Raw genomic sequence first — 26,950 nt, 5'->3', positions numbered from 1 at the left:
AATGTTGACTTTGGTGGAGAGGTGGCTGCCTAGGGAGCAGAAATGGTCAACATTTTCTAATGTGACACCATTAAGCTGTATCACTCGCATTGGAGAGGGTTTGGCTGGTGACTGCTGGAAGAGCACTTTGGTTTTCTCGATGTTGTATGACAGGCCGAGCTTCTCGTATGCTTCTGCGAAGGTGTTTAGAGTGGCTTGTAGATCTACTTCTGAATGTGCACAGACAACATTGTCATCAGCATACTGGAGTTCTATAACAGATGTTGTTGTAACCTTGGTTTTGGCTTTCAGTCTGCTGAGGTTAAATAGCTTGCCATCTGTCCGATAGATGATTTCCACTCCGGTGGGAAGTTTCCCATCAACAATAAAGTATCATAGCGATGAAGATGTAGAATAAAGTTGGGGCAATAACACATCCCTGTTACTGTTATACTCTACTGGGTGTGGCCCAAACATGCTGGCTGACCTACATTACCAGCTGCACATAATAATTAACATCATAAGGTTTCTCTTTTCTTTAACATGCACACAGAATTAATTAAAGATTGCATGCTTAAATTGGCTTCAAATATTGGACACTCAATTAATCTAGAGCACTGATTGTCAACCTTCCTAATGCCGCGACCCCTTAATACAGTCCCTCATGTAGTGGTGACCCCCAACCATAACGTTGTTTTCGTTGCTACTTCATAACAGTCATTTTCCTACTGTTATAAATCATAATGTAAATATCTGATATGCAGGATGCATTTTCATTCACTGGACCAAACTGGGCACAAATACCCAATACACCCAAATGTGAATGCTAGTGGGGTTGGGGGCGGATTGATTTTGTAATTTGGGAGTTGTAGTTGTTGGGATTTATAGTTCACCTATAATCAAAGAGCATTCTGAACTCCACCAGCGATGGATTTGAACCTAATTTGCCACACAGAACTCCCAGGACCAACAGAAAACACTAGATGGGTTTGGTGGGCATTGACCTTGAGTTTGGGAGTTGTAGTTCACCTACATCCAGAGAGCACTGTGGACTCACACAATGATGGATCTGGACCAAACTTGGCACAAATACTCAATATGCCCAAATGTGAACACTGGTGGAGTCTGGGGAAAATAGACCTTGACATTTGGGAGTTGTAGTTGCTGGGATTTATAGTTCACAACAATCAAAGAACATTCTGAACTCCACCAATGACAGAATTGGCTCAAACTTCCCACATGGAATCTCCATGACCAATAGAAAATACTGTGTTTTCTGTTGGTCCTTGGTGACCCCTCTGACACCCCCTCGCGACCCCCTCAGGGGTCCCGACCCCCAGGTTGAGAATCACTGATCTAGAGGACTTTCATTCAGCAAGTTCAGCAGCTCAGCGGTTTAACCCGCTGCGCCAACGGGGGCCCCTCAGTATTACCGAACCTAGTAATCAATAAAAATAAATAAGAAGTGGAAAGTGAAGGTAAATATTTGAAACAAAACTGAGCCAAGGACCAAGAGGTTGTAACTTGACCACCATTGATCTACTATGTTATTTTCTGTGTGAGAAAATAATACCTCTTTATTGAGAAGGCTGGCATTTTCAAGATGTTCTTGACTCTTCAGTAGAGGCTGTTCTACTGAAGTATGTTTGGAAATATGTAATATTTTAATCCAGTTTTTTTTTCTTGCAACACTTCAAAGCTTTTTGGTTATGGGTTATACTCGCTTTTCAGATCTAAAGTACATCCCTCAAACAAGCAAATTCATTTGTAGGAAAATAAACTTCACTTCTCCCTTGTGATATAAATTGAAATTCCATTTACAGGGCAAAGTCGTTCATGCTCCAGCCCGAATGTAAATAAATGGTGCAAAACCCGCGGAACCGTACGATGAGTTGAATTTTTTAGTTTGGTTTTGACAGTCTCTAATGGGTCGATGCTTTCTCCTTTGACATACAGAAATGAAGCAGCTGAATTTCCCTGCTCTTTATGGTCACTCCAGATTTCAATAAAATGTGGGAAATTGATTTAACAGGCCTCGTCTGTGGGATCATCTCCCGCCTATGACAACTCTTCTCATTGTTTCCATCATTCTGGCACTCAACCTGTGACTTAGGTCTGCAGCTAATTGATAGATGTTTCTATTCCCTCTCTTAGGGAAGCAAAGAGTTAGACTGCTTCCTTTACCTCTTTGGCAAATGATAGGCCTGCTTAGTAGAACTGACACCCCTTACATCACCCTTCTTCTTCCAAATGTATATGAAAGATGGTCTCATGTAGCATCTCTCCCTGGAGGCCGCGAGATTGATGTGGAGCATCTGTTTCACCAAGACCTTCCATTGATCTGCCAGTCTGGACATTAACCAAATGCGTATTTAAAAGAAAACGGTATCTTGGTTGTACACCCAAAGAGATGTATTTATCACACTTTGCAGCCTAAGCCTTTTCAGTCTGTTATGTATGTGGTTGTGTGTAACAGTGACAAGTGGAGTGCCGCAGGGTTCCGTCTTGGGCTCGGTCCTGTTCAACATCTTTATTAATGACTTAGATGAAGGGCTAGAAGGCATGATCATCAAGTTTGCAGACGACACCAAATTGGAAGGGATAGCCAATACTCCAGAGGACAGGAGCAGGATTCAAAGGGATCTTGACAGATTAGAGAGATGGGCCAAAACTAACAAAATGAAGTTCAACAGTGACAAATGCAAGATACTCCACTTTGGCAGGAAAAATGAAATGCAAAGATACAGAATGGGTGACGCCTGGCTCGAGAGCAGTACGTGTGAAAAAGATCTTGGAGTCCTCGTGGACAACAAGTTAAACATGAGCCAACAATGTGATGTGGCCGCAAAAAAAGCCAATGGGATTTTGGCCTGCATCAATAGGAGCATAGTGTCTAGATCTAAGGAAGTAATGCTACCCCTCTATTCTGCTTTGGTTAGACCACATCTGGAATATTGTGTCCAATTCTGGGCACCACAATTCAAGAGAGATATTGACAAGCTGGAATGTGTCCAGAGGAGGGCGACTAAAATGATCAAGGGTCTGGAGAACAAGCCCTATGAGGAGCGGCTTAGGGAACTTGGCATGTTTAGCCTGAAGAAGAGAAGGCTGAGAGGAGATATGATAGCCATGTATAAATATGTGAGAGGAAGCCACAGGGAGGAGGGAGCAAGCTTGTTTTCTGCTTCCTTGGAGACTAGGACGCGGAACAATGGCTTCAAACTACAAGAGAGGAGATTCCATCTGAACATGAGGAAGAACTTCCTGACTGTGAGAGCCGTTCAGCAGTGGAACTCTCTGCCCCGGAGTGTGGTGGAGGCTCCTTCTTTGGAAGCTTTTAAGCAGAGGCTGGATGGCCATTTGTCAGGGGTGATTTGAATGCAATATTCCTGCTTCTTGGCAGGGGGTTGGACTGGATGGCCCAGGAGGTCTCTTCCAACTCTTTGATTCTATGATTCTATGATTCTATGATTCTAATGTAATATAATATATTGCTTATACAATAAGCAGGTTCGCAGTCTGGGGGTTCTCCTTGATTCATCGCTGGGCCTGGAGCCCCAGGTTTCAGCGGTGGTCACGGGAGCTTTCGCACAATTAAAACTTGTGCGCCAGCTGCGCCCGTACCTTGGGAAGTCTGACTTGGCCACGGTGATCCACGCTTTGGTTACATCCCGTCTAGATTACTGCAACGCTCTCTACGTGGGGCTGCCTCTGAAGACTGCCCGGAAGCTGCAGCTAGTCCAACGCTCGGCAGCCAGATTTCTAACAGGGGCTGGGTACAGGGAGCATACAACCCCTCTGTTACGCCAGCTCCACTGGCTGCCGATTAGCTTCCGAGCACAATTCAAAGTGCTGGTTTTGACCTACAAAGCCCTAAACGACTCTGGCCCTGTTTAGCTGTCCGAACGGATTCTCCCCTATGAATCATCGAGGTCTTTAAGATCTTCCAGGTGGGGCCTGCTCTCAATCCCACCACTGTCACAATCGCGGTTGGTGGGGACGAGAGACAGGGCCTTCTCGATGGTGGCTCCCCGGCTTTGGAACTCCCTCCCACAGGAGATTAGAACTGCCCCCTCCCTCCTGACGTTCAGGAAGCTAACAAAGACTTGGCTATGGAATGCGGCCTTTGACAACTGAGTCAACTTTGGTCCATATGGAAGGAGAATGAATAACTGTGAATTATGACCAGGAATGCTTTGACGACGTGGCTATGTGATTGTGATGACGACGATGTTGTATTGTAATATGTTTTTAATTGTGTAATGATGATGCATTGTGTGGTTTGTATTTTTGTATATGAACACATGTTGTGAACCAGATCTGAGTGCCTCTTGTAGGTGAGAAGATCGGTATAGAATTTTTTTAAATAAATAAATAAATATATTTATAATATTACTAGCTGTACCCGCCACGCGTTTCTGTGGCCAAACTTCCCTCCCCCTTTCTTTCCTTCCTCCCCTCTTTCCTTCCTTTCCTCCATTTCTTTCCCTTCCTATTTCTCTTCTTTCTTCCATCTCTACCTGTTTCTTCCCCCCCCCCCCTTCTTTGCTCTTCGGTTGCATCCTTCCTTCTCTCCCTCCCTCCCTCCTTCCTTCCTTCCTTCCTTCCTTCCTTCCTTCCTTCCTTCCTTCCTTCCTTCCCTGTCTTTCGTTCCTTCTCTCCTTCTTTCCCTCTCTTTTTCCTTTCACTTTTTATTTCCTTCTCTCCTTCCTTGCTTCTCTATCTTTCTTTCCTTTCTTCTTTCCCTCCCTCCTTGTCTCCTTCCTTCCTTCCCCCTTCCCCTCCTTCATTCCTTCCCTCTTTCCTTCCTTTCCTCTATTTCTTTCCCTCCCTATTTCTCTTCTTTCTTCCATCTCTACCTGTTTCTTTCCCCCCCTTCTTTGCTCTTTGGTTGCTTCCTTCCTTCCTTCCTTCCTTCCTTCCTTCCTTCCTTCCTTCCTTCCTTCCCTGTCTTTTGTTCCTTCTCTCCTTCTTTCCCTCTCTTTTTCCTTTCACTTTTTATTTCCTTCTCTCCTTCCTTGCTTCTCTATCTTTCTTTCCTTTCTTCTTTCCCTCCCTCCTTGTCTCCTTCCTTCCTTCCCCCTTCCCCTCCTTCATTCCTTCCCTCTTTCCTTCCTTTCCTCTATTTCTTTCCCTCCCTATTTCTCTTCTTTCTTCCATCTCTACCTGTTTCTCCCTCCCCCCCTTCTTTGCTCTTTGGTTGCATCCTTCCTTCCTTCCTTCCTTCCTTCCTTCCTTCCTTCCTTCCCTGTCTTTCGTTCCTTCTCTCCTTCCTTCCCTGTCTTTCGTTCCTTCTCTCCTTCTTTCCCTCTCTTTTTCCTTTCACTTTTTATTTCCTTCTCTCCTTCCTTGCTTCTCTATCTTTCTTTTCTTTCTTCTTTCCCTCCCTCCTTGTCTCCTTCCTTCCTTCCCCCTTCCCCTCCTTCATTCCTTCCCTCTTTCCTTCCTTTCCTCTATTTCTTTCCCTCCCTATTTCTCTTCTTTCTTCCATCTCTACCGGTTTCTCCCCCCCCCCTTCTTTGCTCTTTGGTTCCTTCCTTCCTTCCTTCCTTCCTTCCTTCCTTCCTTCCTTCCTTCCCTGTCTTTCGTTCCTTCTCTCCTTCCTTCCCTGTTTTTTGTTCCTTCTCTCCTTCTTTCCCTCTCTTTTTCCTTTCACTTTTTATTTCCTTCTCTCCTTCCTTGCTTCTCTATCTTTCTTTTCTTTCTTCTTTCCCTCCCTCCTTGTCTCCTTCCTTCCTTCCCCCTTCCCCTCCTTCATTCCTTCCCTCTTTCCTTCCTTTCCTCTATTTCTTTCCCTCCCTATTTCTCTTCTTTCTTCCATCTCTACCTGTTTCTCCCCCCCCCCCCCCTTCTTTGCTCTTCGGTTCCATCCTTCCTTCCTTCCTTCCTTCCCTGTCTTTCGTTCCTTCTCTCCTTCCTTCCCTGTCTTTCGTTCCTTCTCTCCTTCTTTCCCTCTCTTTTTCCTTTCACTTTTTATTTCCTTCTCTCCTTCCTTGCTTCTCTCTCTTTCTTTCCTTTCTTCTTTCCCTCCCTCCTTGTCTCCTTCCTTCCTTCCCCCTTTCCCTTCTTCATTCCTTCCCTCTTTCCCTCATTACTTCTTGACTGTCCCTTCAATTTGTATTATATAGTAATATATGTATATGTATATGTGTGTGTGTGTGTGTGTATATCTCTTGTCCTTCCTATTCTGTCTTCTTCCTCTTCCATGCATTGCTTGTTTAAAATAGTTCCTTATCTCATATATATATGAGATTTGAACAGGTTAAGGGCAGTGAAATATATTTTCTTGCAGTACATAAATACAGTACATAAATAAATCTCGCAAGCCAACAGGAAAAGCACATGCATTGGAACGTGCTTGCAAGTCTCCCCTTTCATCTCCGTGCAGCTTGTCGAGGAGGCACTGGCAGTGATTTTTACCTGAAATGAACAGTATCTGTAGTTTCGGTAAAGCAAATGTCACCATAGGAGTAAAATCCCATCTGACTCTTTTTCGCAAGCTTTACTTGCAGTTCCTGTGAATTATTCAATTATTATTTTCCTCTTCCTTTTGTTGCCCTCTTATGTCTTTGAAAACATTCCTCGATAGCCAAAGGATATAAATCTGCAAGTGGTTTTGGTAACAATGTAGTTGGAGCAAATCGGATCCCTTAAAGGGGGGGAAAAGTGCTGATCTGCTATGTACAATACGAAGGAAGCTGCTAAGTAGAGTGAGGACTGAATTTGTATTCAGGGAATTATGCCTTTGTAGAGTCAATTTGATGGATGCAGGGGTGAACTGTAAATACATCATGCTAGAGCAACCCCGCACCACCCTATGAGCCTTGCATAATTTCCCCCAGCATCTACCTTACTTGGACCACTCATTTTGTATTGGATGGTACCCTTCTATATGTTGTTGAACTGCAGTTCCCAGCATTCTTCATTTATTTATTTGTTTATCGTGTTGTATTGCATTAAAAACAAACAAACAAACAAAACACAAAGTTTGCAGACTTGGTATTCTATTAAATGTCCTTTGACCAGCTTCTCCACGATCCACTTCCTCATGTTACATTAGACACAATCAGTTACAACAGAAGGCATATGACTGGCACAACCTGGGGATCACAACCAGACACAGTGAAGACATCTGCCCTTGCTGCTGAGTATGCATGCCCAGTGTGGAACACATCTCACCACACTAAAACAGTAGATGTGGCTCTTAATGAGACATGCCGCATTATCACAGGGTGTCTGCGCCCCACACCACTGGAGAAATTACACTGCTTAGCCGGTATTGCACCACCTGACATCCGCCGGGAAGTAGCAACCAATAGTGAAAGGACCAAGGCAGAGACATCTCCAGCTCATCCCCTGTTTGGGTATCAGCCAGCACGTCAACGACTTAAATCAAGACATAGTTTTCTTAGATCTACAGAAACACTCGCTGGAATACCCCAGCAAGCGAGAGTCCAAAAGTGGCAGGCCCAAACCCAGCACCTCAATCCATGGGTGATACCAGATGAGAGACTCCCCCCTGGGCACTCAGAAGACTGGGCGACTTGGAAGGCACTGAACAGACTGATGCAGAGCCAATCTTAAGAAATGGGGCTACAGGGTGGAATCCTCGGCATGCGAGTGCGGAGAAGAACAAACTACTGACCACCTGGCTCGAGAGCAGTATGTGTGAAAAAGATCTTGGAGTCCTCGTGGACAACAAGTTAAACATGAGCCAACAATGTGATGTGGCGGCAAAAAAAGCCAATGGGATTTTGGCCTGCATCAGTAGGAGCATAGTGTCTAGATCTAAGGAAGTAATGCTACCCCTCTATTCTGCTTTGGTTAGACCACATCTGGAATATTGTGTCCAATTCTGGGCACCACAATTCAAGAGAGATTTTGACAAGCTGGAATGTGTCCAGAGGAGGGCGACTAAAATGATCAAGGGTCTGGAGAACAAGCCCTATGAGGAGCGGCTTAGGGAACTGGGCATGTTTAGCCTGAAGAAGAGAAGGCTGAGAGGAGATATGATAGCCATGTATAAATATGTGAGAGGAAGCCACAGGGAGGAGGGAGCAAGCTTGTTTTCTGCTTCCTTGGAGACTAGGACACGGAACAATGGCTTCAAACTACAAGAGAGGAGATTCCATCTGAACATTAGGAAGAACTTCCTGACTGTGAGAGCCGTTCAGCAGTGGAACTCTCTGCCCTGGAGTGTGGTGGAGGCTCCTTCTTTGGAAGCTTTTAAACAGAGGCTGGATGGCCATCTGTCAGGGGTGATTTGAATGCAATATTCCTGCTTCTTGGCAGAATGGGGTTGGACTGGATGGCCCATGAGGTCTCTTCCAACTCTTTGATTCTATGATTCTACCTGCTGCAATGCATCCTGAGCCCTGCCACATGCACAATGGAGGACCTTCTTGCGGCAACACCAGAGGCACTCAAAGTGGCCAGATACTGGTCAAAAGACATTTAACCAACTACCAAATTTGCAAAATCTGTGTGTTTTCTTTTCTTTTTCCTTTTAATCTGTGTGTTTGTTTTGCTCTGTTAGAATTGTAATACAATGGTATGGTTGCTGATGACTCGATAAATAAATAAATATGACCCTTCAAAAATGGCTGCACACCATCTCTCATCATCCTTAGCCAACATATGGAGAGTCCTAGGATGACTTTCACTATTATATATGGAGCGAAGTGATGGAAAAGTGATAGCACACTTTGCAGTACTATGTTGTAAGCCTTTAGATGTTTTTATGGAGTGCAGTGCTGACTTGGATTTGTGTTTGGTGTAGTGCAGTCTAGAAAAGACAAGCGTTGTAAATTGGTTGCACTTAGTAGGGCATGATCTATGATCACTCCTGAAAATGTGAATAAGTTGCTGACAGACGGGGTAATGTCTACAGGTTGTAATGGTTTGTGGGATTTCTTTATTGAACACTAAAGTAGTTACAGCGTGAGTGCATTCTCTTCACTTGTACGACGCACTACAGATGGAGAGTGCCTAGTTTTGGATGATTTCAGTGGGGCTCGTTTCAGAATGTCATCCATAGCCAATTGAAGTGAATTGGAGTTGAGCAATCTACAGATTGGGCCTTAAATCTAGATTTATATCCTTGGCAGTAAGTGATGTTTTGGTTGGAGATGTTTAACTTCGGAACTGATGGGGAAATATTGGAAAAATAGATATTTATTTATGCATATATTGTATGTACTTTACAAGAACTGAAATGTATAGAAAAATCAAGTTCTCTCTGTTTAAGAAAGCCAGCAGAACAGAGAAGGAATGTTGAAAGGGGGAGAAAAGTGGGACCTGTTATCTATACACTAGCTGTACCCGCCACGCTTTGCTGTGGCCAACCTTTCCTCTTTCTCTCCTTCGCACCTTCCTTCCTTCCTTCCTTCCTTCCTTCCTTCCTTCCTTCCTTCCTTCCCGTCTTTCCCGTCTTTCCTTCTCTTCTTCCTTCCCGTCTTTCCTTCTTTTCTTCCTTCTCTATCTCTTTCCTTCCTTCCCCCCTTTTCTTTCTCTTCTGCTGTCTCTCTTTTCTTCCTTCTCTCTTTCCTTCTTTCCTTACCTCCTTCTTTCCCTTTTTTCTTTCCTTCTCTCCTTCCTTCCTTCTCTAACTTTCCTTCCCCTTTTTCTTTCCCTCCCTCTTTCTCTCCTTCCTTCCTTCTCTACCTCTTTCCGTCCTTCTCTCTTTGCTTCCATGCTTCCTTCTCCCTTTCCTTCTTTCTTTCCCTCCCTCTTTCTTTTCTCTCTCTCTCTCTCTTTCTCTTTTCTCCCCTTCCCTCCCTCTTTCTTCCCTTTTTTCTGCATTGTCATTTAGCTTTTTGTCGTTTAGCTTTTCGGGGCTTTTAAAGTCCGTTCCGCTGTGTTTTTCAGTGTTTTTATGAGTGAAGGATATACATTGTTAGGTGTCTTGTGTCCAAATTTGGTATCAATCCCCTCAGTGGTTTTTGAGTTCTGTTAATCCCACAAACAAACATTACATTTTTATTTATGTAGATTCTACAGAGACTGGTACAATATAGCCTCTAACTTCTAAGTAAGGAGCCTATCCCCCTCCCTCCTGACAGGTCAAAGTAGGCCCCTTGATTGATGGATGTAAGCTGTAAATTGCTCCTAGAAAAAATACTGAGACATGCCTCTTGTATGTTGGAATATAGAATTTGATATTTCTATCATGCTTAAGTGACATAGTGAATGATGTCAATGTATGTAGAAGCATGTTTCTTTATTTGCCTGCATTTGTAGAGGTATAAAAGGTACAGACAACACCTTTATCCTCACCTCTGGTTGCTTTTGGACACAACTCCACTCCAGGTGTTGTAATTCAGCGTGATGGTAACGTTGCTACTACTGGTAGAAGGGAGAAGAGGGCTGCGCAGGTGTTGGAAGAGGAGCAGCAGCGAAAACGGATTAGGGAGATAATCATGGCTCCGAGTGATTCTGAAACCTTTGAGGGCTTCTCCGACTGTGAGATGGGGGATGGGGAGGAAAGCAGAGGAGTCAAGTGGGCTACTCGCGAACAAGAGTCCAACGAGGAGATTCAAAGGAAGCGTATCTGTGATATACTTAGCGCTCCTACAGAGGACGAGGACTTCATGGGTTTTGAAGGGAGTGATGGGTCTGGGAGTGACACGGGGGAGGAGGATGAGCTGGATTGGACCCATGTACAAGAAATTAGGGATATCTGTAATCAGCCCACCTCCAGTGAGGACTTTGAGGGGTTCACAGGGGAATGGCAACCGGGAAGCACTTGGCAAGATCTAAGTCTTGACAGACGCTGGCAGAGGTGGAGGGATGGGCGCTCGGGTTCAGCTGCGGGGATTGGGGCAGCTGAGAGCGATGATGAAAGGGTGGGGAGCTCCTCAGCTTCTGATGAGGAGCTTTAGGATAAAAGTGGGTTTTTGTTGTATGGATCTTTGCAGAAGGCAAAGTGTCTCTTTTGGGATGTGAATATCTGCTGTTGCCAATTCTCGAGCTTGGGTCCTTGGACTACAGATTCCTGTGTTCCTGTGTTTACTTCTACTCTGCCGCTTGACTCCGGACTGTTTTGACCAACGCTTTTTTGCCACTCGGATTTGGACTACTTGCCTACTACGTACTTCGACCTTGGAACGTTTTCTGGACTCTGTTTTTACTTCTTTGTACTGTGTTTTTGAACTGTGTGAGTTTTAAGCGGATTGCTGTATTTTTGTGTTGAACCGGATTAAACACCAGAATAGTCTGGGTTATTTTTCAGTTACTTATATCAACTTGTTTTTGATGCCAACTTGTTGCCTGAGCCTGAAGCACTGAATTTAAATGTTTCAAAGACTCTTTTGTTAACAATAAACTTGTGTTTGGATCTTCTACTCTGTGTTTGGCTTTACTGAGACTTCTGGGTCTTGACACCAGGGTCCCAGCTGGAAATAAAGCCGTACTTTTCTTTCTCCAGAAAGGATCTCTCTTGATATTATCTCTCCTATATGCTGCTACAGAACAAGACTATAAAGCGGAAGAAGAAAAAAACACTAATGCATTTTGCTTCTATTGTTTCTCTAGGAGCAATAATGGAGAACCCAATGGGCACATCATCTCCCCCTTCCCATTTTCCAGAAGATGACGGCTCAAAGGAGAGCAATGATGTCGTCCCACCTGGGTACGTAACTGTGCTAATCTGGCTCACGCATGCTTGGTTCATTGTTGGGCTTCCTAAAATAATTGCCTTAGCCGATGTTCCTAAATATATCTCCCAATAGATTCAGATTAGTTTTATTTGTCTAATGGCACAGTACCCATTACGAAGCTATTTATAATATTGCACAATCTCTAGGAGCAAACGAGATGACACTGGCCTGACGACAGTGGGACCATTTTGCCGATTTTCTCCCCCTCAGGTTGAATCACTCGGAAGGACTCTGCAGTAGCAATGCCTCCCAATCTACCAACAATCCAGATTTCGCAGAGGACTTGGTACAAGCTCAACTGCTGCGGAATGAGTCATCCAGTAAAGCTGAAAATAGCGATCCGAGGCCGGAGGAGGAGGTGAGCAAAGAGTAGAGGCGGAAATCTAACTTCACTTCCTCTCGATTCATTCATATCATTTGGAAGTAGAAAATCTGAGGTTTCGTTCCTTCTTTGTCTCTCTGTCACTTCTCATCTTATTTCTCTTTATTAATTGTGTCAGAAACGAGTTGAGGGTACAGTTATAATGCTTTTAAAAAGCGCAAACAAAGTTTTAAAAAACTTGGCATTGTTGAAGTCTTTCATGGCCGGAATCACTGGGTTGTTGTAGGTTTTTTTGGGCTATATGGCTATGTTCTAGAAGCATTCTCTCCTGACATTTTGCCTGCATCTATGGCAAGCATCCTTGGAGGTTGTGAGGTCTGTTGGAACTAGGAAAATTGGGTTTATATATCTGTGGAATGACCAGGGTGGGAGAAAGAACTCTTGCCTGCTGGAGCTAGGTGAGAATGTTGCAATTGGCCACCTTGATTAGCATTGGTTGGCCTTTCAGTTTTTTTGATGTGGCTTGTTAGTGCCTGGGGGAATCTTTTGTTGAGAGGTGATTAGATGTCCCTGGTTGTTTCCTCTCTGTTGTTCTGCTGTTATAATTTTAGAGTTTTTTTAAATAATGGTAGCCAGATTTTGTTCATTTTCATGGTTTCCTCCTTTCTGTTGAAATTGCTTCTTGTGGATTTCAATGGCTTCTCTGTGTAGTCTGACATGGTGGTTGTTGGAGTGGTCCAGCATTTCTGTGTTCTCAAATAATATGCTGTGTCGAGGTTGGTTCATCAGTGCCTTTCTTGTTCCTTGATTTGTGTTTGGACATTGCTGCGTTTGATGGTCCCTCTGTAGACTTGCCCACAGCTGCATGGTATACGGTAGACTCCTGCAGAAGTGAGAGGATTCCTCTTGTTCTTTACTGAATGTAGCATTTGTTGGATTTTCTTGGTGGGTCTGTAGATAGTTTGTATGTTGTGTTTCCTCATCAGCTTCCCTCTGCGGTCAGTGGTTCCCTTGATGTATGGCAAGAACACTTTTCCTCTGGGTGGATCTTCGTCTTGACTCTCGTGGCTTGTTCTCTGTTGTCTTGCAGCTCTTCTGATGTGTGAGGTGGAGTCTCCATTGGCCTGTAGAGCCCAGTTGAGGTGGTTCAGTTCATCTTGGAGGAGGTGGGCTTCGCAGATTCTTTTTGCACCGTCTGCCTGGTCATTATTTGTGCTTCTTTTTTGACTTGGGTGATGGTTGGAGTTTTTATGTAGATATCTATTTGTTTGGGGGGTTTTCTGTAAACGGTGTGACCCAATTGTTGATCTGGTTTGCGGATGACTAGGACATTTAGAAAAGACAGTTTTCCTTCATATTCTTTTTCCATGGCGAATTGGGTGTTTGGTTGGATGCGGTTCAGATGGTTCAGGAACCTCTTTAGTTCTTCTTCTCCCTGGCTCCAAATAGTGAAAGTCTCATCCATGTATCTGAACCATATAGTGGTTCAAATATGCAAACCCCACCTCCTCCAAGATGAACTGAACCACCTAAACTGGGCTTTACAGGCCAATGGATACTCCACCTCAGACATCAGAAGAAATGCATCTGGTGTCAGTGTGAGAAGGTCCTCCGTTGTGCATGTGGCAGGGCTCAGGCTGCATTGTAGAAGGTGGTCTGAGATTTGCTCTTCTCCCCACTTGCATGTCATGGACTCCACTTTGTAGCCCCATTTCATGAGGTTAGCTCTGCATCTTATGGAGCCAGAGCACAGCCTGTTCAGTGCCTTCTAGGTCGGCCACTCTTCTGTGTGCCCAGGAGTGTTGCAACTCAGAGTAAGCTTCACCTTGCTTCCAAACACCACCACACAAGAGGTGTAGTTTTATAGTTTATTGAGGAAAAAATCCAAGTCAAAATAAAGAATAAGCATTGCAAAGTTCCAAAGATTAAGGTTAAATGCAGAATATAGTTCCAAAGATCTTCAGGTAAAAGCAGGAAACACAATCCTATTGGCAAAGTTCAAACCAGAGTCCCTAGTACAAGCAATGAAACAATTGCCCCATGAATCACAATGCAAGAAATTCCAAGCGTACTGGTTTCCGGGCTAAGGTTATTCCATGAAGCTTTCAGGCTAATAAGCTACGTTGAACTGACACCTTCCCTTGGTTTGCAAGAAGCCTAAATACCTTTCTAACATGAAAACATTACATGAAATCATTGCGATGACCTTTCACCGAGCTGGCCTCTCGTCTGCCAGCCAGGCGAGAACTCCGCCTGACCCGGAGATCTTAACCAGAACCTTTTTCTTTCTCTCCTCTTACAGCAGAGAACCAAGAGAGGAGGTTGGTCCAAAGGCCGGAAGAGGAAGAAACCCTTAAGAGATAGCAATGCTCCTAAATCTCCCCTCACAGGCTATGTACGGTTTATGAACGAACGGAGGGAGCAGCTGCGAGCCAAGAGGCCCGAGGTCCCATTCCCCGAAATCACCAGGATGCTGGGGAATGAATGGAGCAAGCTTCCTCCTGAGGAAAAACGGGTACTGCTTCATATACTTTTCCAGATGTAGAATTGGATGTACCGTATATACTTGAGTATAAGCTGAGTTTTTCAGCCCTTTTTTTAGGCTGGAAAAGTCCTCCTTGGCTTATACTCAAGTAAAATTATTTATTATTTTACTCTGTTATTATTCTGATTTGTATTGCATTCATTATTATACTCTTAATATTATTATTACTACATTTACATTATTTTACTCTATTATTTTTATTACATTTATTTTTCTCTATTTATTATTATTATTAAATTTATTATTTTACTCTATTATTATTACATTTATTTTTGCTATTTATTATTGTGGCATTTATTATTTTATTCTATTACTACATTTATTTTTGTTATTTATTATTGTTAATACATTTATTTTATTCTATTGTTATTGCATTTATTATTTTATTCTATTATCGTTATTACTTGTATTATTTTATTCTATTGTTGTTATTACATTTACATTAGTTTATTCTATTACTATTATTACCGTTATAATTTTACTCTTTATTGTTATTATTACATTTATTATTTTACTCTATTATTATTATTATTACATTTACATTATTTTACTCTGTTATTATTTTTATTACATTTATTTTCCTCTATTTATTATTATTATTAAATTTATTATTTTACTCTATTATTGTTACATTTATTTTTGCTATTTATTATTGTTACATTTATTATTTTATTCTATTACTACATTTATTTTTGTTATTTATTTTTGTTACTATATTTATTATTTTATTCTATTGTTATTACATTTATTATTCTATTCTATTATTGTTATTACATGTATTATTTTATTCTATTGTTATTACATTTACATTAGCTTACTCTAGTATTATTATTACCTTTATAATTTTACTCTTTATTGTTATTATTACATTTATTATTTTACTCTATTATTATTATTATTATTATTATTATTATTATTCTCTATTTAATATGATTATTACATTTATTATTTTACTCTATTATTATTACATTTATTTTTTGCTATTTATTATTGTGGCATTTATTATTTTATTCTATTACTACATTTATTTTTGTTATTTATTATTGTTATTACATTTATTTTATTCTATTGTTATTGCATTTATTATTTTATTCTATTATTGTTATTACATGTATTATTTTATTCTGTTGTTGTTATTACATTTACATTAGGTTATTCTATTATTATTACTACCTTTATAATTTTACTCTTTATTATTATTACATCTATTCTTTTACTCTATTATTATTATTATTATTATTATTATTATTACATTTACATTATTTTACTGTTATTATTTTTATTATATTTTTTTTCTCTATTTAATATGATTATTACATTTATTATTTTACTCTATTATTATTACATTTATTTTTGCGATTTATTATTGTTCCATTTATTATTTTATTCTATTACTACATTTCTTTTTGCGATTTATTATTGTTATTGTATTTATTATTTTATTCTATTACTGTTTTACATTTATTATTTTATTATATTATTGCTATTACATTACTCTATTATTATTGTTACATTTCCTATTTTACTCTTGATTGTTATTACATTTATTATTTTCTTCTATTATTATTGCGTTTATCATTTTATTCTATTATTTTTATTACATTTATTATTTTACTCTTTATTGTTATTATTACATTTTTGGGGTTTTTTTTTGCTCTTTATTGTTATTATTACATTTGTTATTTTACTCTGGAGCCCCCGGTGGCGCAGTGGGTTAAACCGCTGTGCCGGCAGGACTGAAGACTGACAGATCGCAGGTTCGAATCCGGGGAGAGGCGGATGAGCTCCCTCTATCAGCTCCAGCTCCTCATGCGGGGACATGAGAGAAACCTCCTACAAAGATGATAAAACATCAAATCATCCGGGCGTCCCCTGGGCAACGTCCTTGCAGACAGCCAATTCTCTCACACCAGAAGCGACTTGCAGTTTCTCAAGTTGCTCCTGACACGGCAAAAAATAAATAAATTACTCTATTATTATTGGAAGAATAAATTAGCACATTTACATTGAACAAGGTTAGAATAATGGTTTAATCAGAGTTGGACAGTCTTATCTTAAATTACAGTTTTATGTAAATATTCAAAAGCATTTAACCTTCAATAAAATTAATGTAATTTTATTGGTATCTATTTTTATTTTTAAATTTATCCGTAGCAGCTGCATTTCCCACCATCGGCTTATACTCGAGTTAATATGTTTTCCCAGTTTTTTTTGTGGTAAAATTAGGTGCCTTAGCTTATATTCGGGTCGGCTTATACTTGAGTATATATGGTAATCAGTTTTATAGGGTTTTCCTAGGCAAGGAATACTGTTTTTGCAGGTGAAATATAACCTTAGTATTTTTGACGGTTTCCCTTCTAGAGCTGAGTCTGCTTCGTTTCCAAGATCAGACAGGATCTGCTGCCTTTGGGGTATTTTGGTCCCTTTACCTGCCAACGCTCCCCTGAAAAAAGAAATCCCCTCCACCCCTCACACCTGTCTCGCTCTCCCCTGGTTTCTAGATAAGGATATAAACTGGGATAAGTTGAGAAGCCTGAAGCAAATGTAGAGGGAGGCGCAGAAGCAGGGAAGAGGGGCCTTTTATCTGAAAGCCGGCCACGATTTCCATGCTAGCTTGTGTCTACGATTTAAGTTCTTTGCACGTTGACAGCTCCCTTTGAAGTCTTCTGCAACCGAACCCTGTTCATTAAGCAAATGTGACAGAATGCTCCGGGCTACATTTGGGATGATTTCTTTAGAACTTTTTATTCAGGCACATCGCTGTTGTTGAAACTAAAATTCTAGGTTCGATTCCTCCCAAACAGACATAAGGGGGGAATGTGGTTTGTTTGTGTGCAGTTCAATTTCAGATTAAATCCCCTTGTTTTTTCCAGAGCGTTGGGTGGGTAGCAGCAGTTAAAAACCCTTAATAAAACCAGGGAATAATATAGTATATTGTATGTGTGTGTATGTATGTATGTATGCACAAAAATTCCTATGGATAATGGGATTTGCAGTACCTTGACTCACTTCCAGAGACTACTGCGCCCCTCAGGAATGATGAATCTGGACCAAACTTGGCACACAGACCTTCTGTAATCCATTATTCAACCTGGTGTGGTTTGGGAGGAGGATGGACCATGGATGATGGGATTTGTAGTACCATCACCTGATTCGCCTCCCACAGACCACTGTGAACCCCCACGAATGACAGACCTGGACCAAACTTGGCACACAGACTCCCCATGGACAAACAGAACATACTGCGGGGGTTTGTAGCAGGGTTTGGCCATGATTGACCTTGGCATATGGGAGTTGTAGTTCACCCCTCTCCAGAAAGAATTGAACCCAGCCAACAAACACCCTTTTCCAATAATTTAATTTAAGCTAGTAAATAAATAAATTGTGGTTGATGATGTTTTTGTTCTGACTGTTTGGATAGTTAAAGCCTGTAGAAGAAATTGACCTGCATATTTACTGTATGTACTCAAGTATAAGCCTAGTTTTTCAGCCCCTTTTTTAGGCTGAAAAAAATCCCTTCGGCTTGTACTCGGGTCAAGGTTATTTATTATTTTACTCTGCTATTAGTACTATTTTTATTACATTTGTTATTTTACTCTATTACTATTACTATTATTATTATTATTATTATTACATTATTTTACTCTATTATTACTTTTATTACGTTTATTATTTTACTTTATTATTATTACATTTACATTATTTTACTCTATTATTACTTTTATTGCATTTATTATTTTACTTTATTATTATTACATTTACATTATTTTACTGTATTATTATATTTATTGCATTTATTATTATTTAGGTTTTTGAAACGCGTCGTGTTATTGTTAATGTTTATTGCTTATTTTGCTTATGAGTTTATGTATTGTTTTTGTATTATTGCTGTTACTGTTTATTGTTGTATTGTGGGCTCGGCCTCATGTAAACCGCACCGAGTCCCTTGGGAGATGGTAGCGGGGTACAAATAAAGTATTATTATTATTATTATTATTATTATTATTATTACTATTATTATATTTTACTCTATTATTGTTATTACATTTATTACTTTATTATTATTACTATTATTATTAAATTTCCATTATTTACTTTATTATTATTTTTATTACATATTATTACATTTATTATTTTATTCTATCATTATAAGTAATAGCTAAGCCCATTTACATTGAAGGAGGTTAGAATCATGGTTGAATCAGAGTTGGGCACTCTTATCTTAAGTTACAGTTTTGTGTAAATACTCAAAAACATTTAACCTACTGATGATTACCAGTAGCAGCTACATTTCTCATCCTCGGCTTATACTCGAGTCAATACGTTTTTCCAGTTTTTTGTGGTAAAATTAGGTCTATCAGCTTACATTCGGGTCGGCTTATACTCGAGTATATACGGTAATTTGCTTTACAATCCGAGAGGAGAAAAACAGCATTGATCTGTTCTGTATTTGCAGCGCTACCTTGATGAAGCAGATCGAGATAAAGAGCGTTATATGAGGGAACTGGAGCAGTACCAGAAGACTGAAGCGTATAAGGTCTTTAGCAGGAAAGCGCAAGCACGACAAAAAGGCAAAACGCATAGACAAGGTATTGACCTTTACAACAAGAATCCAAAAGGTAACACAGCTCTCCCAGAACTCTTGACTAATCCATTTTATCCTCACTATTATTATTATTATTATTATTATTATTATTATTATTATTGGGTTGTTGTAGGTTTTTTCGGGCCATATGGCCATGGTCTAGAGGCATTCTCTCCTGACATTTCGCCTGCATCTATGGCAAGCACCCTCAGAGGTAGTGAGGTCTGTTGGGACGAGGAAAAAGGGTTTATATCTGTGGAATGACCAGGGTGAGACAAAGGACTCTTGTCTGCTGGAGCTAGGTGTGAATGTTTCAACTGACCACCTTGATTAGCATTTGACTGCCTGGCAGTGCCTGGAGCAATCTTTTGTTGAGAGGTGATTAGATGTCCTTGTTTGTTTCCTCTCTGTTGTTGTGCTGTTCTGATTTTGGAGTTTTTAAAATACTGGTATCCAGATTTTGCTCATTTTCATGGTTTCCTCCTTTCTGTTGAAATTGTCCACATGCTTGTGGATTTAAATGACTTCTCTGTGTAGTCTGACATGGTGGTTGTGAGAGTGATCCAGCATTTCTGTGTTCTCAAATAATATGCTGTGTCCAGGTTGGTTCATCAGGTGCTCTGCTATGGCTGACTTCTCTGGTTGAAGTAGTCAGCAGTGCCTTTCATGTTCCTTGATTCGTGTTTGGGCGCTGCGTTTGAATGAAGGAAGACTGCCTTTTCTAGATGTCCTAGTCATCCATAAACCAGATCAACAGTTGGGTCACACAGTTTACAGAAAACCCACGCCCACAGATAGATATCTACGTAAAAACTCCATCCATCACCCAAGTCAAAAAAGAAGCACAATTAAAGACCAGACAGATGGTGCAAAAAGAATCTGCGAACCCCACCTCCTCCAAGATGAACTGAACCACCTCAACTGGTCTCTCCAGGCCAATGGAGACTCCACCTCAGACATCAGAAGAGCTGCAAGATCGAGACCAAGCCACAAGAGACAAGACAAAGATCCACCCAGAGGAAAAATGTTCTTGCCATACATCAAGAGAACCACTGACCGCATAGGGAAGCTGATGAGGAAACACAACATACAACTATCTACAGACCCACCAAGAAAATCCAACAAATGCTTCATTCAGCAAAGGACAAGAGGGATCCTCTCGCTTCTGCAGGAGTCTACCATATACCATGCAGCTATGGACAAGTCTACATAGGGACCACCAAACGCAGCATTGCCCAGACACGAATCAAGGAACATGCAAGGCACTGCAGAGTACTTCCAGGGGCGGCTCAACCCATTACGCGAAGTAAGTATTTGCAGTATAGTTGATTTTGCCCAGGGGCACTCTTGAGACTCTCTTCGGGGAAAATAGACCTTGACATATGTGAGTTGTAGTTACTGGGATGTATAGTTCACCTAAAATCAAAGAGCATTCTGAACTCCACCAATGATGGAATTGAACCAAATATGGCACACAGAACTCCCACAACGAACGGAAAATATCTATCAGTGATTGGTTGGGGGGGGGGGGCACCAAAATACTGTTTGCTTACCGTTGAAAATTACCTAGGGCCGCCTCTGACTACTTCAAGCAGAGAAGTCGGCCATAGCAGAGCACCTGATGAACCAACCTGGACACAGCATATTATTCGAGAACACAGAAATGCTGGACCACACCAACAACCACCATGTCAGAGTACACAGAGAAGACATTGAAATCCACAAGCATGTGGACAATTTCAACACAAAGGAGGAAACCATGAAAATGAACAAAACCTGGCTACCAGTATTAAAAAAACTCCAAAATTAGAACAGCACAACAACAGAGAGGAAACAAACAAGGACATCTAATCACCTCTCAACACAAAAATTGCTCCAGGCACTACCAGGCAATCAAATGCTAATCAAAGTGGTCAGTTGAAACATTCACACCTAGCTCCATCAGACAAGAGTCCTTTGTCTCACCCTGGTCATTCCACAGATATATAAACTCTTTTTCCTACTTCCAACAGACCTCACTACCTCTGAGGATGCTTGCCATAGATGCAGGCGAAACGTCAGGAGAAATGCCTCTAGAACATGGCCATATAGCCCAAAAAAACCTACAACAACCCAGTGATTCCGGCCATGAAAGCCTTCGACAATATATTATTATTATTATTATTATTATTATTATTATTATTATTATTATTACAGGTCCTAAAGAATGGGTTGCCACTCTTGTTTTTCCTTTTCCCATGGCAGATCTGCAATGTGTTTAGATGTATTATTCATTGTCAGCAGCTTTTCAAGCATCAAACAAATGGACAGCTAGGAACAGCCAAGACTTGTCTGTTTCCTGGCGTGTGAGCAGTAGGAATGCAGGGGGGAAAGGATGGTACAAGGGAGTTCACCTGTTTTACAGCAGGTGTGGGATAAATTGAGAGATCTCTTGAAAAATCTAATCTAAATGAATTAATCCTTGGCACATAGCCTTACTCTGGAAGGATAGAATTCAAACCATAGAAAAAGTCTAGTGTTCTAAATATATCCCTACTAGCTGTACCTGCCATGCTTTGCTGTGGCCAACCTTCCCTCTTTCTCTCCTTCTTTCCCTCCTTCCTTCACTCCCTCTTTTCTTCCTTCCTTCCCGTCTTTCCTTCTCTTCTTCCTTCCTTCTCTATCTCTTTCCTTCCTTCTCCCTTTTTCTTTCTCTTCTGTCTCTCTTTTTTTCCTTCTCCCTTTCCTTCCCTCCCTCTTTCTCCACATCTTCCCCCTTCCTTTGCTCCCTCTTTCCTTCCTTCTTTCCCTTTTTTTAACTTCTCTCCTTTCTTCCTTCTCTACCTCTTTCTTTCCTTCCTTCTCCCTTTCCTTCTTTCTTTCCCTCCCTCCCTCCCTCTTTCTTTTCTTTTCTTTTCTTTTCTTTTCTTTCCCTCCCTCCCTCCCTCCCTCCCTCCCTCCCATTTCCTCCCTGTCTCTTTCTTCCCTTTTTTCTGTATTGTCATTTGGCTTTTTGGGCTCTTGAAGTCCCTTCTGCTGTGTTTTTCAGTGTTTTATGAGTGAAGAACTTACATTGGGTTGTTAGGTGTCTTGTGTCCAAATTTGGTGTCAATTCCCCCAGTGGTTTTTGAGTTCTGTTAATCCCACAAACGAACATTACATTTATATTTATATAGATAGTAGCTGATGACTCCTTGAAGTTTTATGATTCCAACTAGAAGCTACTGTGAAATAGAGAGGATGATTGAATACATGTTGTAAAGGCCCCTTCCTACTTCATTCTTGCCCGCTTTATGAGGTGGGGAGATAGTGAGGACTACTCACAGGCATCTTCTCCATCTCTTTGCTTCATCCCTTGCTTTCCATCATGCATCTATCCTCCTTTCCTTTCTTCTTTCCTTTCTGTCTCTTCTTTTTCTCTTCCCTCCCTCCCCTCTCTTTACACACACATTGCTTATACTGAGGGGAACTAAAACTGAGGCCTATCTCACACTGAGGGCTCTGTGAGCGGTCTCTGTGGGTGAAGGACCTATCACATACTGAGGTGAATTAACACTGAGGCCTATCTCACACTGAGGCTTTCTCACGCTGAGGACTCTATGAGAGGCCTCTGTGGGAGAAAGGCCTCTCACATACTAAGGTGAGGCCTATCTCACACTGCCTATCTCACACTGCCTTCTCACACTGAGGGCTCTGTGAGAGGTCTCTGTGGGAGAAGGGCCTCTCACATACTGAGGTGAACTAACACTGAGGCCTATCTCACACTGAGGCCTTCTCATGCTGAGGGCTCTGTGAGAGGTCTCTGTAGGAGAAGGGCCTCTCACATACTGAGGTGAACTAACACTGAGGCCTATCTCACACTGAGGCCTTCTCACGCTGAGGGCTGTGTGAGAGGTCTCTGTGGGAGAAGGGCCTCTCACATACTGAGGTGAACTAACACTGAGGCCTATCTCACACTGAGGCCTTATCACAGTGAGGGCTCTGTGAGGTCTCTGTGGGAGAAGGGCCTCTCACATACTGAAGTGAACTAACACTGGAGCCTATCTCACACTGAGGCCTTCTCACACTGAGGACACTATGAGAGGTCTCTGTGGGAGAAGGGCCTCTCATATACTGAGGTGAACTTACACTGAGGCCTATCTCACACTGAGGCCTTCTCACGCTGAGCACTCTATGAGAGGCCTCTGTGGGAGAAAGGCCTCTCACATACTAAGGTGAGGCCTATCTCACACTGCCTATCTCACACTGCCTTCTCACACTGAGGGCTCTGTGAGAGGTCTCTGTGGGAGAAGGGCCTATCACATACTGAGGTGAACTAACACTGAGGCCTATCTCACACTGAGGCCTTCTCACAGTGAGGGCTCTGTGAGAGGTCTCTGTGGGAGAAGGGCCTCTCACATACTGAGGTGAACTAACACTGAGGCCTATCTCACACTGAGGCCTTCTCACGCTGAGGGCTGTGTGAGAGGTCTCTGTGGGAGAAGGGCCTCTCACATACTGAGGTGAACTAACACTGAGGCCTATCTCACACTGAGGCCTTATCACAGTGAGGGCTCTGTGAGGTCTCTGTGGGAGAAGGGCCTCTCACATACTGAAGTGAACTAACACTGGAGCCTATCTTACACTGAGGCCTTCTCACACTGAGGACACTATGAGAGGTCTCTGTGGGAGAAGGGCCTCTCATATACTGAGGTGAACTTACACTGAGGCCTATCTCACACTGAGGCCTTCTCACGCTGAGCACTCTATGAGAGGCCTCTGTGGGAGAAAGGCCTCTCACATACTAAGGTGAGGCCTATCTCACACTGCCTATCTCACACTGCCTTCTCACACTGAGGGCTCTGTGAGAGGTCTCTGTGGGAGAAGGGCCTATCACATACTGAGGTGAACTAACACTGAGGCCTATCTCACACTGAGGCCTTCTCACAGTGAGGGCTCTGTGAGAGGTCTCTGTGGGAGAAGGGCCTCTCATATACTGAGGAGAACTAACACTGAGGCCTACCTCACACTGAGGCCTTCTCACACTGAGGGCTGTGTGAGAGGTCTCTGTGGGAGAAGGGCCTCTCATATACTGAGGTGAACTAACACTGAAGCATATCTCACACTGAGGCCTACTCACACTGAGGACTCTGTGAGAGGTCTCTGTGGAAGAAGGAAATCTCACATACTGTGGTGAACTAACACTGAGGCCCATCTCACACTGAGGCCTTCTCACACTGAGGGCTCTGTGAGAGGTCTCTGTGGGAGAATGGCCTCTCATATACTGAGGTGAACTAACACTGAGGCCTTCTCACGCAGAGGGCTCTGTGAGAGGTCTCTGTGGGAGAAGGGCCTCTCACATACTGAGATAAACTAACACTGAGGCCTTCTCATGCTGAGAGCTCTGTGAAAGGTCTCTGTGGGAGAAGGGCCTCTCATATACTGAGGTGAACTAACACTGAGGCCTATCTCACACTGAGGGCTTCTCACGCTGAGGGCTCTGTGAGAGGTCTCACATACTGAGGTGAACTAACACTGAGGCCTATCTCACACTGAGGGCTTCTCACGCTGAGGGCTCTGTGAGAGGTCTCACATACTGAGGTGAACTAACACTGAGGTCTACCTCACACTGAAGCTTTCTCACACTGAGGTCTCTGTGAGAGGTCTCTGTGGGAGAAGGGTCTCTCACATACTGAGGTGAACTAACATGACCCTTTATGTGTGTGTGTATTGCTTTAATTTCAATGAGTAAAGGAATGATCTGTACCGAGAAATCCATAGGAACAAACTTGGATATCTGTTCCAGACTCTATGAAAAGGAATGTGATATGGAGCAACGTCATTTGTCTCTGCCAGTCATAGCAGGATATGATACAAATAAATACATAAAATTTGCTCATTAAAGAATCATAATAAATTGCTGTTCTATTATGAATTTATGGTATAACTAAAGAAGAGCATGTAGAATGTCTTCAGGCAACAGCAAATGAAATGTTTATTTCAAAATTAATTTTGTTCCTTTCTCTTTGATTGTTTCAGAAGGCACGCGGCAGGCTGCTCATAACCACGAGGTAAATACTTTACTCTTTCTGATGCATCCAAAGTTGATTTTCCTCTCCTGAAGAGTGGAAGTTGGAGGTTTGAGGGAATGCACTGGTAAATGATCCCCGTGTAATTTATACGCACGCCCTTGCAAGTGTCAGATTAAATCATGGGAAGTGGTGTGTTTTGGACCCGGGCAAGAGTTATGGATTAATTCTCTGTATTTCCTCAGTTGGATTGCTGAGCCGGTATCTTAACCTTTTGTAGCAGCGAGTATCCAGCCTTAGAAGGGGATAACATGAGCAGCATGGGGATTATGTGGTGCTCACTAAGTATCGGAAAGGAAAATAAACCTCGTCTGGAGATGTAGAATTTTTGGTCTGCCCAGCTCAGAAAGTGGTGGCTTTTTTGGCTCCCGGTGGTCTTAAGATAATGCATATTATTTGGACAGTCTGGTTTCTGACCTGGTGTGGAGACAGAAAGGCCTTTTCTGCCATTGTGGTTTGCTTATACTAGGGAGCTGAAGCAGGGTGCATCCTTTTTGTGGGCATTCCAATGTCCCTTCCTCTTATGCACCATAGTATCATTTTCGGGGTTATTAAACTGATGTAGACTGTTTTGATATATTCTGGCAACCAAGAAGGTGATATTGTGGGATATCTGCTTCACCCCATTGCATTTGGGATTGTCATAGAATCATAGAATAATAGAATCAAAGAGTTGGAAGAGACCTCATGGGCCATCCAGTCCAACCCCCTGCCAAGAAGCAGGAATATTGCATTCAAATCATAGAATCATAGAATCAAAGAGTTGGAAGAGACCTCATGGGCCATCCAGTCCAACCCCATTCTGCCAAGAAGCAGGAATATTGCATTCAAATCACCCCTGACAGATGGCCATCCAGCCTCTGCTTAAAAGCTTCCAAAGAAGGAGCCTCCACCACACTCCGGGGCAGAGAGTTCCACTGCTGAACAGCTCTCACAGTCAGGAAGTTCTTCCTAATGTTCAGATGGAATCTCCTCTCTTGTAGTTTGAAGCCATTGTTCCATTGCGTCCTAGTCTCCAAGGAAGCAGAAAACAAGCTTGTTCTCTCCTCCCTGCGGCTTCCTCTCACATATTTATACATGGCTATCATATCTCCTCTCAGCCTTCTCTTCTTCAGGCTAAACCTCACCCCTGACAGATGGCCATCCAGACTCTGTTTAAAAGCTTCCAAAGAAGGAGCCTCCACTACAGGGGAGAGGAGAGGGAGGAAATTCATCCACTCTGGTTTGAAACGCTTCCCAGGCTCGAGACAGAAGCAAGGGGAGAGGAGAGGGAGGAAATTCATCTACTCTGGTTTGAAACGCTTCCCAGGCTCGAGACAGAAGCGAGGGGAAGAGGAGAGTTCCACTGTTGAACGGCTTTCACAGTCAGGAAGTTCACTGCTGAACGGCTTTCACAGTCAGGAAGTTCTTCCTCATGTTCAGATGGAATCTCCTTTCTTGTGTTTTGAAACCATTGCTCCATTGCGTCCTAGTCTCTAAGGAAGCAGAAAACAAGCTTGCTCCCTCCTCCCTGTGGCTTCCTCTCACATATTTATACATGGCTATCATATCTCCTCTCAGCCTTCTCTTCTTCAGGCTAAACATGCCCAGCTCCTTAAGCCACTCCTCATAGGGCTTGTTCTCCAGACCCTTGATCATTTTAGTCGCCCTCCTCTGGACACATTCCAGCTTGTCAATATCTCTCTTGAATTGTGGTGCCCAGAATTGGACACAATATTCCAGGTGTGGTCTAACCAAGGCGGAATAGAGGGGTAGCATTACTTCCCTGGATCTAGGCACTATGCTCCTATTGATCCAGGCCAAAATCTCATTGGC

At 42.2% G+C, this 26,950-nt stretch overlaps 1 protein-coding gene across 2 annotated transcripts in view; it reads left to right on the top strand.

The window, feature by feature from the left end:
- Positions 1 to 26,950, top strand: part of HMG20A (high mobility group 20A) — a 131,161-nt gene that overhangs the window by 60,476 nt on the left and 43,735 nt on the right. Inside the window, exons 2-6 of one of the 2 annotated variants that reach the window (XM_067471270.1) lie at positions 11,512 to 11,608; positions 11,847 to 11,994; positions 14,261 to 14,473; positions 18,960 to 19,092; positions 25,086 to 25,117. In XM_067471270.1, coding sequence (XP_067327371.1) covers positions 11,520 to 11,608; positions 11,847 to 11,994; positions 14,261 to 14,473; positions 18,960 to 19,092; positions 25,086 to 25,117 — 615 coding nt within the window. In that variant the 5' untranslated portion in view covers positions 11,512 to 11,519. Of the gene's footprint in view, positions 1 to 11,511; positions 11,609 to 11,846; positions 11,995 to 14,260; positions 14,474 to 18,959; positions 19,123 to 25,085; positions 25,118 to 26,950 lie in introns of both variants that reach the window. The other variant, XM_067471269.1, reaches the window with a different exon arrangement.

This window comes from Anolis sagrei, chromosome 9 (genome assembly GCF_037176765.1).
Source record: "Anolis sagrei isolate rAnoSag1 chromosome 9, rAnoSag1.mat, whole genome shotgun sequence".
NCBI classification, from domain to species: Eukaryota; Metazoa; Chordata; class Lepidosauria; order Squamata; family Dactyloidae; genus Anolis; species Anolis sagrei.
The sequence above is the reverse complement of the archived record's forward strand: the minus strand, read 5'-3'. Positions and strand labels throughout refer to the sequence as shown.